The 12,009-nt window shown below is 51.0% G+C and overlaps 2 protein-coding genes across 2 annotated transcripts; both read left to right on the top strand.

Annotated features, from left to right (window-relative positions):
* Positions 1-6,126: 6,126 nt before the first annotated feature.
* On the top strand, positions 6,127-8,758 carry GIQ15_00682 (cell pattern formation-associated protein; the record flags this gene model as incomplete). The annotated part of the gene is made up of 5 exons (XM_033548099.1): positions 6,127-6,146; positions 6,212-6,888; positions 6,939-7,145; positions 7,199-7,331; positions 7,387-8,758. The coding sequence occupies 5 exons, from the start codon at positions 6,127-6,129 to the stop codon at positions 8,756-8,758; spliced, it is 2,409 nt and encodes an 802-aa protein (XP_033409050.1).
* Positions 8,759-10,367: 1,609 nt separating this feature from the next.
* Positions 10,368-11,467, top strand: GIQ15_00681 (uncharacterized protein; the record flags this gene model as incomplete). Its single annotated transcript, XM_033548098.1, has 3 exons — positions 10,368-10,848; positions 10,929-11,295; positions 11,359-11,467. The coding sequence occupies 3 exons, from the start codon at positions 10,368-10,370 to the stop codon at positions 11,465-11,467; spliced, it is 957 nt and encodes a 318-aa protein (XP_033409049.1).
* Between the last annotated feature and the right edge of the window lie 542 nt (positions 11,468-12,009).

Raw genomic sequence — 12,009 nt, 5'->3', positions numbered from 1 at the left:
GGATGGGGATAACTCAAGACCCCCTTTTCTTCCAACGAGCAAGCCGGAAATACATCGGATCCCAGACCTGTAACTTTTCCGATTACTTTTCGATTACATTTCTTAGCTTCGTTCTCGCCAAAGCCAGGAAATATAGAATTTTTACTGATACCCGCCTATCGAATGAAGGCCATGGCGATTCTCATCGTTGGATGACTCGTGCGACTCCCTCCCTGTCTAGGCTAGGTAAAATGAAAAAGAAACGGAGGAGCAGCTGCTCTGGCTGCTCTGGCTGACAAGTTTGATTGTTGTCAGGATCCGTGCTACCGCTGGATATCATGCGGCGCATCAGTCATGACAACAGAACAGCCATAGGCTACGGGGTATGACTTGAAACCGAGTGGATCGTGGATATTCTGTAACGGCCGACATTGCCTGCCATATTTTCCTTTTATTTCTTTTATTTTTCACCGAAATATGGCTGAGAAACAGGTATATAAACTTGCGCCACCGAGACAGGACCGCGTGAACAGGGCGGGCGAAGGAACTGATAATTTCAAGTCTCCCCTCTGCAGACTCCCAGGCAAACCTGATGATAGCTCTCTTCTAATTTGGGCCAAAGGTAAACAAGGTGTAGGCAGGCAATCTGCTATATTGTCCTGCTATGATATGCAGCAGCGGTCGCACCAGCTAGGAAGATCGCCGATTGGTGAAGATGCGAATGCGAGAAACAGCAGCTGGCGATCTGCAAAATAAGGGTGAATAAGCTGGCTAATTGGTTGAACGTACATGATGTACGCACGATTCTCGTACATTTATACAGACTCCAGCAGTGTGTTATGTACGTCCGTTGAGCTCCCCCGTCCCGTCATCGAGGAACGGCCGTATACCAACGCAACCTCCTAAATGAGATTGATATAAAAAGATAGGGGGGAAGGAAAAAAAAGGAAAAACCAGGACGGGCAGTAGGACGAGAGATTGCAATCTGTACTGGCTGGCTAGCTGTTTAGCGAACGAGATGCCCGTCCTCTGCCGAAACGGTGCCCCGTTCCGTCAGTACATAGGGGATATATATTCGCCGGTGGAGGGAGAAATCGAGAGACACGATCTCACAGATGGATACTACGATAGATGGCCGGTGTCACGGAAGGGGACGTGAGTGCCTTGCATCTGTCGGATCATTATTTTTTTTTATAGTTGTAGCCATCCCCGTTGCTTAGTTACGGTGACATAGGGAGGGAAGACGCTGCATGCAAGTAAGTATCAGGGGGAGAAGAAAGTGATATCTGATATTTCAACTCCAACTCCAACTCCACAACCTGCCTCCGTTTCGTGCCAGCATCCTGACAGATAAAACGGGCAACCTTCGACTCCGCTCGCCGTTCGCGATAATATCAAGGAGTAAGATGCGCCAAGTCAGTCTCCAGAGGCATCATCATCATCCGTCACAGGGATAGGAAAAATCGCTAGTTCTCTGCCAGGTCACTCGGCCTAGATCTTTGCCACTGCTGGCAGCTCAAGCATCAGTTCCACGGACGGACGTGGGGAGTGTGGTATCACGCAGTCTCTGCCACTTATTTTTACTCTTCTTTTTTTATTTATATTTTTATTCTATTTTATTTTTTAATACTCGCATATGCAACGGCGGGTGGATGCAGCTGAAACCCGCCATGACCATCACCACACCCTTTTCTTTTCTTCTTTCTCCGCCATCCTACATCTTACCCTGATATCGGCCAGGAGGTACTCGCCATGTACGGAGTACGGGCATGCTTATCAGCCGCTACGGAGTACGGAGTAGGACTGTCAGTAGAGACGGAGGGTGAATAATCGACATGCGGAGATTACGCGAAGCCAGAAGCTGTCCATACAGAGACCGTTGGCCGCTCTCTCTCGCCTCTCTGCCACGGCGCGTAAGGGAGAAAAATACGCCACGGGCCCCGGAGTCACCGGCGAGTAGGGGAGTAACGGGGTATGGAGAGGATACTGGGCTTGCGACTGACCACCGTGTATGGATGAAAGGCGAAGGGTGGAGAAGCGAATCTTCAAGTTGATGGAGAGTCTAGGGATGTACGGCGCGTATACCGTCAATTACGCACAGAGTACTCCCGTACGGAAGGCCTTCAATTTTGCATTACGCCTATACATACGGAGTACCCTCTGGTACGGGGAGAAGATATACATGATTCTCGTCCTGCGTGGAATTATCAGCCATCTGGGAACACAGAATACCCGCTCCACCCTTGCTGGGATGATGGATGTTACATACATATCGACCTGAAGGAAGTCACTAGTACTAGCCCTGGTCGTTGCTCTCGGACCACAGACATGGTCAAGGATACCTTTTGTCCGAGGGATGGGCAAGAATTCGATACGGGCAGAACGACTGGACTGGAGCAGACCGGAGGGCGAACCGGCATGGTTGGGCGGGCGTCAAACGTCCCATCGTCCATCGTCCATCGCCCATCGTCCCATCGTCCCATGGGCTATCTCTTGCCTCAACTCAAGTTCCATCCTGGCTGGGGGCTTGGTTTTGATGGCGTTTAGAGCTCGTTGACGTGGTCGCTTTACCATCCAGTCGTTTTCTTTGCGCCCAGCCCGCAATATCCACTTCCCACACCCACAGGCTATACAGGCCATCCACATCTACAGCGCACACCGGGCTCGAGGTCGTTTGATGCCAGTTTCGAACCATGAAGAAAATGTCCTCATGGGCTGGCTACCGGACGGTGGGAGGTTTCTTGCCATGCGGAGTGGCCTCCCCTAGTCCAATGCTGAGATGCTAAGTAGGTACGGTCAGGATGAGTTAATTAATAACCTACTATAGTTACTAACGGAGTACACACTAATAAGCTAGCATGAACAGGCATCGTGGATGGATTGTGATTTCCACGCTGGCTGTTCGCACTTCGCTCGTTACTTTTCCCTCTTTGCTTTTTCTTCTGCTTTCTCCTTTACGGTGGCCGCTTGGTTTTATCTTTTTTATCTTTCCTTTTTGAGGAAAAGCCCGCCACGTAGCAGGATGCCTGGGGGAAGAGTGAGCGAGTGGATGGCCGTGGTTCGTTCAAGATCTGGACTCGCGCCTGCTCGCCTACTATAGCATGTGTACTGTACTCCGGATTCCGTACGGGCATGGCATGCGCTGTCCATGTACAACTACCGCGGCACTAGGTAGGGGGGGGAACATTCGGCATCATGCTCTCTCTCTCTTTTCTTCTTCTCCCCCTTCTGAACGCAGTGCACAGTCTCTCTCTCCACCTGTCCGCCAGCTTTGACCTCCGAAGTCTGGAGTACATATGTACAGCCGGTGGGAAGAGCCCGCCAGCAAGCCCACGCAGGCAATTCTCCGCAAAGGAAAAACGAAAACCAAAAAAAAAGGATAAAAAAAAAGGATAAAAAAGAATTTGGCGAGCGTGTGAGAAGATTGGAAAAAGAAAAGAAAAAAAGAGCAGCGTATGGGAACAAGGTTGACATCCTTGCGTATCCCTCCCGTCTCGCCCAGGGGGCCCCCATACCTGGACTGAACAGGACGGAGGAAGGACAGGAGGACAGCAGCCGGGCGAGAGATCCCACTCCCGAAAGTTACTGCACGTATGCTCCTTGTGTTATACTTGGGATATATGTATATTCGGTCCTCGTGCTGGTCGAGCGTGGGGTACGAAGCGAGTCTGTCAGTGCTTATGCCGATGCCTATACTCCGCCTGGCCTGATGCTTGCTTGCTGATGCTGGTTGATGCTGGCCTGATGCTGGTTAATGCTTGCTTGCTGCTGCTGCTGCTGCTTGCTGATGCTGCTGATATGCTGCTGGTTTGCCGGTGGAACCAACCGCGACGCCTTCAACCAGCGGGGCCTCCCTTCCGGCTGCAATGCAAATCAGATCCAGAGTTCGGTGTTTCTTTTCCTTTCCTTTCTTTTTCCTTTCCACCTTGCTGTAAAGGCCGTATGGTACGGAGCAGGGAAAGCAGAATACGAATACTATCGACGAGCTATAACCCCCCGTGCCATTTACAGTGCGAGTGTGCGGCGTGGCTGTACGTTTCGCTTCTCCAGATCAGCAGGCGGCGCACGACGAAGAAGAGAGAAAGAGAGAGAGGGACCGGTTATTTCGCTATTTTTCCCACCCAGGGATGTACGATGCACGGCGTACTTTTCGTCTTTGTAACGATTGAAATTATTAATATATATTCGCTGGTCAGGCTGCTGGTTACGGTATATCGGCTCTGTCTCCGGCTGGACAAACGCAGGGCCTTGCTAAGCGACTAGCAAGCTTACGATATACAAGGACCCTGATGAATGCCTCGTTTGGGATGCTACATTCGACATCGCGATAACTAGTTTGATATAGTGAGGAGCCAAAGGCGCAGGTCTAATAGCGACGAAGGTTCCTGCAGTCGCTTCTTAAACTCCGCCCTCACGCCACGCCTGATACGGTACGGAGAGGGCTCTGCTGCCGATGCCAGTATACACCCGATTACTGAGCTGTTACTCCGTACATGCTCGATGTCATGCAATCAGAGTCCGGCAAGGATGCAATGCTAGGTTATTTCTCCTCCGCCGGTCGTGTCACTGAACTCAACTCTGCCCGGCACGCTCTGACCTGACTTACTCACGACTCGCTTCGAGGAGATACTTCGCTAGCCCCCGTCGTCCTGCAGCGGGTAGTCTATACTATTATCATATCGTCCTACTCTTACGATATGGTCTCTGCGATCGATGCGTATGTAATCAGAGAGCTAATGCGACCCGTGGATGTTCGGTGGATTGGACTGTGGATTGCAGGTCTGCGTTCCAAGGATGCAAATAGGTACCTTAACCTAAGATGTTATGCTATGTAATGCGCTGTAGGGCGGGCCGTGGATAGCGAAAACCTTCAGCAGGGCTAAAAATAACGAGCAAGGACTCTGATACAGCGATGGAGGATACAGAAGCAAAAAGGGGGTGGTCTCCGTGCCGGTGCAGCGGTGAAGTTTCACGATGCAGGGGAGGGAGGGAGGAAGAAGAGAAAGAAGAAGCAGAACGAAGGAGATGCTACTGGCTCGGACCCGGTGTATATCTCCCTCGCTATCATGCGGCCTGACTAACGGAGCAATTAATCAACGATACTATTGCCTGGCTCCTGCGCTATTGTCGGAGGACTACGAACAGGCCACGGCCACGGCCACCACATCCACATCCACATCCACATCCACGGCCACGTCCACGTCCACGGCCAAAGCGGCGACCTGTTTGAAAGAAGTGTCGATTTAATTAATCCCGATGGGCCAAAGGACGGGCCGGGCCTTATCCAATTGAAGAAGCAAGTTAAGATTCCGATGCACGAAGATCCTGCCTCGCCGTCTCTTTGACAGGCCCATCACTGCCCAGGACGGATGAAAGAGATAAAGACGAGGTTAAGGCACGGAAGAAGCAAAGAAGAAAGGGAGAAAAGAAGGCCTTCCAGCGTTCTCTCTTCCTGCATTGCAGTGCATGAGAGAGCAACGTACATACATGATGTACGGCGGAACCACCAGCTGGGAGTCTTTGTATCCAGCCTCGGGCTTCATCTAGAGACATACTCCGTACAGAGAGATCGCTCGTGGGGACCGCTGGATAAGCGCAGTCCAGGCTGAGATGAGGCGGACAGACAAAGAATGTGCCGCTGTAGATCGAGATATCATGGCGGCTGTCCGAGGCTGATACTGAACTCATACCCATACTCTACTGATACTGATACTTATACTGATACTGATACCGATACTGGTAAGGTAAGGTCTTCCAGAAGAAAAAAGCAATAACCCTGTCCATCACCAGACCAGTGAGTTGTCATTACCTGCTAAAGTGATGTAGACATAGAGTAGTAGAGTAGAAGGGTAGAGCAGACTAGAGGAAAGAGAGTAGACTAGAGAGTAGATATGGAGGTAGACAGACAGACAGACAGAGTAGACATAGACATACCCTAGATATAGACAGACAGAGTATCGTATAGACAGAGAAGAGTAAGTATACGTAGAGAGAATTGCAAAAAGATACTAGCCCGTACGAAAGATACGGAAGAAGCAAGCAGCGAACAAGCAAGTAATGTGATCTCCACCTCGAACGTCCATCTTGCTATCTTCACTCTTATTCCCTTCTTCTTCTCTTCTTCTCTTCCTTTTCTTCTTCTCTTCTATGGCCTCTCATCTCTACGAGTCCATGACCTCACTCTAGCTCGACTCGACTACGACGTTACGACCTCACGTTCACGACCTGCTAGACCTTGTTCTTCTTCCTGGCTTTCGGGTGCCTTCATACAGACGACAAGACGACGAGACGACGACACGAGTCGCGCAATTGACAGTCTCTGCCAGTTGCTTCATCCTTGCCCCCCCGGATCCCTTCAGTCTGAAAAGCTGGAGCTGCCGTCGATTTCCCAGGTTCACACCAGGAGCGCCGTGGACCTTCCCTGGTATAATCACCACGCTACAGAACGGCCGCTGTTCTCAGGCGACAAGCTCCCAGCGCTCTCCTTTGCTCCAGCGTCCGTCGCCGCCACCACCGTCTCGCAGGACTCCAGCTCCGTGACGAGCCTGTCGAGCTTCTCCCAGGCCAGCTGCGAGGGTAAGAGCCCTCCCTCGATCGCTGCGGACGGCGCGGGTGTCGGTGTCGGTGTCGGTGCTGGAGGAAGCATGAACCAGACACAGCCGTATATGGATGTGCAGTCGTCGCATTTGGCCTCCTCGCAGCCGTACACGCAGGGAACGCCCGCAGAGAACATCTCGCACTACTCTCAGTACCAGCAGCCGTCGTTGCTGCAGCCAGGTCCCGCGGCCTATCCTCCATCGCATAGCTATCCGCAGTACGGGTACTCGAACGGCATCACCTCGCCCCCAAACAGCCAGCCCGTCTCCAACTCGTTAAACGGGCAGCCGACCCAGATCCTCCCTCTCCCTCGTATGTTTATCCGTTGTTCCTTTGGTCTGTTCAGAGTGCTAATTTTCTAGCGTTAAACTCAACGGCCCCGAGCTCCCATGGTTATGTGCCAAACTCCACGGGCCAGGTTCAACCCTACTCGTCCCAAACATTCGACACGACCGGCCAGATAGCGCCGCCGGGCGTCAAGCCTCGCGTCACGGCCACGCTCTGGGAAGATGAAGGCAGTCTTTGCTTCCAGGTCGAGGCCAAGGGAGTGTGCGTCGCTCGCAGAGAAGGTTCGTTCGTGTCCAGCAGCCTCTCGTCGTCTCCATGTCTAACGTTGATACAGACAACCACATGATAAACGGCACAAAGCTGCTCAATGTCGCCGGAATGACGAGAGGCAGGAGAGACGGCATCCTCAAGAGCGAGAAGATCCGCCATGTAGTCAAGATCGGGCCCATGCATCTCAAGGGCGTCTGGTACGTATATCTATCCGTATCTCTCTCTCTCTCTATAAGCAGCTAACATGCATAGGATACCGTTTGAGCGCGCTCTGGACTTTGCAAACAAGGAGAAGATCACCGAGCAGCTGTATCCTCTGTTCGTCCACGCCATTGGGAGCCTGCTATATCATCCGGTGAACGAGAACCGCTCCAATGCCATCATCTCGGCCTCTGACCGCAGGCGCATCGAGAGCACCCAGCCATTAGGTCGTCCTGGGCCTGGAGGACACCCTCCGCCGCTGCACCATCACCACTCGATGCAGAACCCGACCACTTCACACATGTCGCAGCCCTCGTCGCTCGCCACGATTCCTCATCCCATTCCTGGCCGTCCGCCGCTTGACCGCGCCCACACCTTTCCCACGCCTCCCACCAGCGCCTCCAGCTTGGTAGGCATGCCCAGCCAGGCTGGTTCTTACGAATGGAACGGCCAGAACATGTCAAACGGCGTCCAGGGCTCCCAGGGGCTTCCCCTGGAGCCTGGAATGAACGGCACTCGGTCGATGCCAACCACTCCGGCGACGACACCGCCAGGTGCAAACATGTCCGCCATCCAGGCGTACCAGAGCCAGTCTGGCTACAGCGACTCCAAGGCCTACTACTCCTCCGCTCCCGCCACGCAATCCCACTATGCGTCGCAGCAACCTGTCTCTCAGCAAAACATGTCCAGGTACGGGATCGCTCCCTTACCCTCCCACCCACATCACCCTCAATCCTCCTCCTCCGCCAGCAACGGAAACGAACCCCCCCCGTTCGCTCGGTCGGATAGCAAGGGAACTAACCAATCGTCTATCAGCCAGGGAAACGGCCAGGTGAATCATGGGCCAGCCGGCGCCACCGCCGCGGAATCAGAGTCCACGGAGCAGCAGCACCAGGGCCACGAGGGTGAATACATCAACGACACCCACGGCGCATACAACTCCAACCGCAACTCGTACCCGGCCTACCCGTCCAACCAGGCCGTCGGCTCAATGCCAAGCGAGCACCCTCCGCTCCCGTCTGAGATGGCCGCTCCATCTCACCAGAACGGAACGGACAAACGCTCCTCGGCCCCGTGGGCATCAACCTACCCGCCTCGCACCGGAGCGCCCAGCAGCGTCTACAGCGTGATGAGCGACACCCGCAACTCCTCTGCCACCGCTGCTGGAACCGCGACCTATCCAGACTCCTACTCCGCTCCCGCGAGTACCCCTGGATACTCTTCTTCCATGAACGGATCAAGCAAGCGAGGCCGCGACGATGACGAGCCAGATCACATCTCCCGCTCCGAGAGCCGCAGTGAAGACTCCGTTTACGAGCATAAGCGCAGGAAAACACTCGTTGACTCCACCGCAGGTCCCATCGTGCCTGCGTCCATCAGCCTGCAAAACGTACAATCAGGCAACTTCCCCCGACGTATCTGACCATCCGACTATGCTCGTACCCCCGCGCTACACTAGACCATCTGTTGCCACCCTGACACGGACGTTGACGAATTGATGCTTGTCTGGACCTTGATATAAAAGAACCGCAAAAGCCGTCTACCCCATCCCTTTCTCCAACATGACTCGACATGCCAACGAACACGACCACGACCACGACCTAAAACTTCAACGAACTAACGAGCCCAAAAGAGAATCAACCATAAAAAAAAGCGCAGCGTCTGGATTTTTCTTCATAACGACCCATTTAACGAAAGCGAGTGTTACCAATGTCTGCTACATGTTTTGAAACAAGAAAAATGTCACCTTTTTTTGCCTTGCCAGCCCCTTCTTTTATATCAAATTAAGCCACCCAGTCCGGTCAACGTCAGCGTCATCGTCAGTCAGCAATCCAAAATCGAGAACACGTCAGTTTATCACCCACCGCCATTGGCAACAACCTCTTGCATTGAATACGCCACTCTCCCCCTTCTCGGAACCACGGGGAGACGGGGATCCGTTATCATCGTCTTTTTCACGTTTTTGCGTCTACACTTGTTGAATCGGGAGGCATCCTCTGCTTTCCCCTCACCATTTGATTATTTCTATTTACTTCTTCTTTTTTCTTCCTGCATTAGAAGTTCTTGAGAGCTTTTTTTCGTTTCTACAGTTGGTCCTTGCCTGTCTTGTCCTGTCGTCAGGAGCGGAGTAAACGAACCTCCGAAACTCCTGCTTCTCGAACCGCGCCTGCTCCCGATCCAGGGATCTTTTATGCTCTTAGCTGACGTGTTACATGTGTTTTTATAATGACCTGAACCTGACCCTCAACTGACCCTTTTCGTCTGCAACTTTCGCCTGCAAATCTACCTTTTCTTTGGTTCTGAGTGATTATCTGCGTCATGTCTTGCGTTGCGGTATCTAAAGTTGAATGATTGCCTACTACCCGAATGTGGTCTGATGTGTTTGATGTGATTCCTTACAGTTGACAGCAGTTATCTTCCCTCCTCTTTTTTCCTTACCTTCTTTCCTTCTTCGCTTCTCCCATACTGTTGTCATCTTTTTATACAAATGCTACTTTTTCCCCCCTCTCCTTCCCTATGTCCGTATTTATCTTTCCTTTCCTTTTATCTTACATCTTCTTCATCCTCAAAATCTCCCCAAAAAATTTCCCTATTTTTTCGCTTCTAATGACTTGATATGACACGAATTTCCTACTTTTGCACTATCCTTCTCTAGTCGGTACATTTTGGAACTACGAGTATGCCCTAGGGATTGATGTTAAACCAAGGTCTTCATCCAACAAGGGTAGCGGTAGCCAGATTATTCTATTCTTTAAATCTTAATTCTCATTATATATTTACTTTTCCCGTCGTTAGATTTGCATTTTTATGTCATGAACATGTTCCCTTGTAGCAGTTCGTTCGTTTAGGTAGAAGCGCGGCTAGAACACGTGAGCTGCAAGTCATCCCGGCTTCCCGCATAAACTAAGCTGGTTTCGGGCAAACAACAACATAGCGCTTGATATCTGGTGGGATAGGGATAGGATAGGAGAGCTGGAAGGAGAAGAGAAAGGGGAGTCAGTATTACGGAAAGGAGGCCCGCCTCGTCTGAAATGGCCCGCAAAGATACGAATATATCTCCCTCCCTACGCCAGATTTTAACCACGCCGTCTACCGCCGCCCTCGAAACCTTTGATGCCTGGAACTCAGTTGGAACAGGCCACCAGCGCGCTGAGCTGAACCAAACAAACTCATCAGGCTGGAATAAAGTAAGGAGCCAGAAACTATCGGCACAATACGGCAAGGGGAGAGATGGCAATGCAAAAGCCGCGGCCGAGGCCGGGGAGTGGGTGTTGTCAGATAAAGCAGGACGAAAGAAACTCGGTCGATTTAATGATGGGAATGGAGATATCAGGTCCTTTATGGGAGGTGTGAAGAAGAGACGGGTAGAGAGCGAGAAGGATAACGAGGTAGCTAAGCGGTTAAGGACGAGGGAAGAGCAGGGATTCAAACGGCACGATACCCACGATGACACGATAATGAGTTTGGAAAGAAGTAAAGGGGCTATATCCTTTGACCGTGATGATCTCATGAGTGAGTGATATTTCTCTCCTCCGTTAACTGTCGACACTTCAGGATCGTGACGATGATAGCTAAAATGCTGATACTGATAGATGCCAACGAAACAAATACCTCAACCTCAATACACGCATCTAACGACAGCAATGATAGAGACAAAGATACTAACAAGGAGAAACGAATATTCGCTAATCTAACAATATACATCAACGGTTCCACCTTGCCGCTAATATCAGATCATAAGCTGAAAAATACCCTCATCGACCATGGCGCGAAGATATCAATTGGCCTTGCAAGACGGAGCGTCACACATGTTATTCTTGGCTGTCCTAACGGGAATGTCAAGGGGAATGATGATGGTATTTCCAATGGTGGTGCTGGAGGGGGCCTTGCGGCTGGAAAACTACAGCGTGAGATAAGTCGTGTTGGCGGTATGGGGGTTAAGTTTGTTGGTGTTGAGTGGTTAGTACTTTTCTTTACCGTTAGCATATAGGGGAACTCGGGGTTATTGACTTTCTTTTTAAGGGTGTTGGAAAGTATCAAGGCAGGATGCCGACTGCCTGAAGCGCGGTTTGCAAATTTACATCTTGCCTCGTCTAAACAGAGGAGTGTTTTGGATTTTACGGTCAAGTAGCTGTATCTCGAGAGGACGGCGATGCTCCTTATCCTTTGGCTTTGAATTTCTATTATTGATACCCCTTGTTTTATTGATTTAATTTTTCTATTTAACATGCATGCCCGTACCGTCATGTATATCGACCGAAATCACCATGCCGCCCAAAGACATTATCATCATTACCAGGCATCAAACAAACAGCGTCAAGTTCAAGTTCAAGCGCAAGTGCAAATGCAAATGTAAGCCAGGAACAGAAGACATGCATCAAATCAAAGCAAACGAGGATAAACGATAACAAGAATGTATTGTCGATATCTCCAATGCAAGGAGAGCGGCAAAAGCGCGCGCAAGCATCCATTATAAAACTGCAAAACAAATCCATAATGGACAAGCAACAAAAAATATAAACATAAATGACAAGAAACAAAAACCAGTGGCCATGCCAAGCCGTGTATTAATGGCTTTCCCTATATACTCCGTACATTTTGCATGATAAGTATGTTATAAACGAATAAGACAAACGGGGGGTCGAAGAAGGGTGAATGGACAGTCAAGGTAGA

This window comes from Arthroderma uncinatum (assembly GCF_011692745.1).
Source record: "Arthroderma uncinatum strain CBS 119779 chromosome Unknown scaffold1, whole genome shotgun sequence".
Taxonomy (NCBI): domain Eukaryota; kingdom Fungi; phylum Ascomycota; class Eurotiomycetes; order Onygenales; family Arthrodermataceae; genus Arthroderma; species Arthroderma uncinatum.
This window is presented reverse-complemented; position numbering and strand designations above follow the sequence as displayed.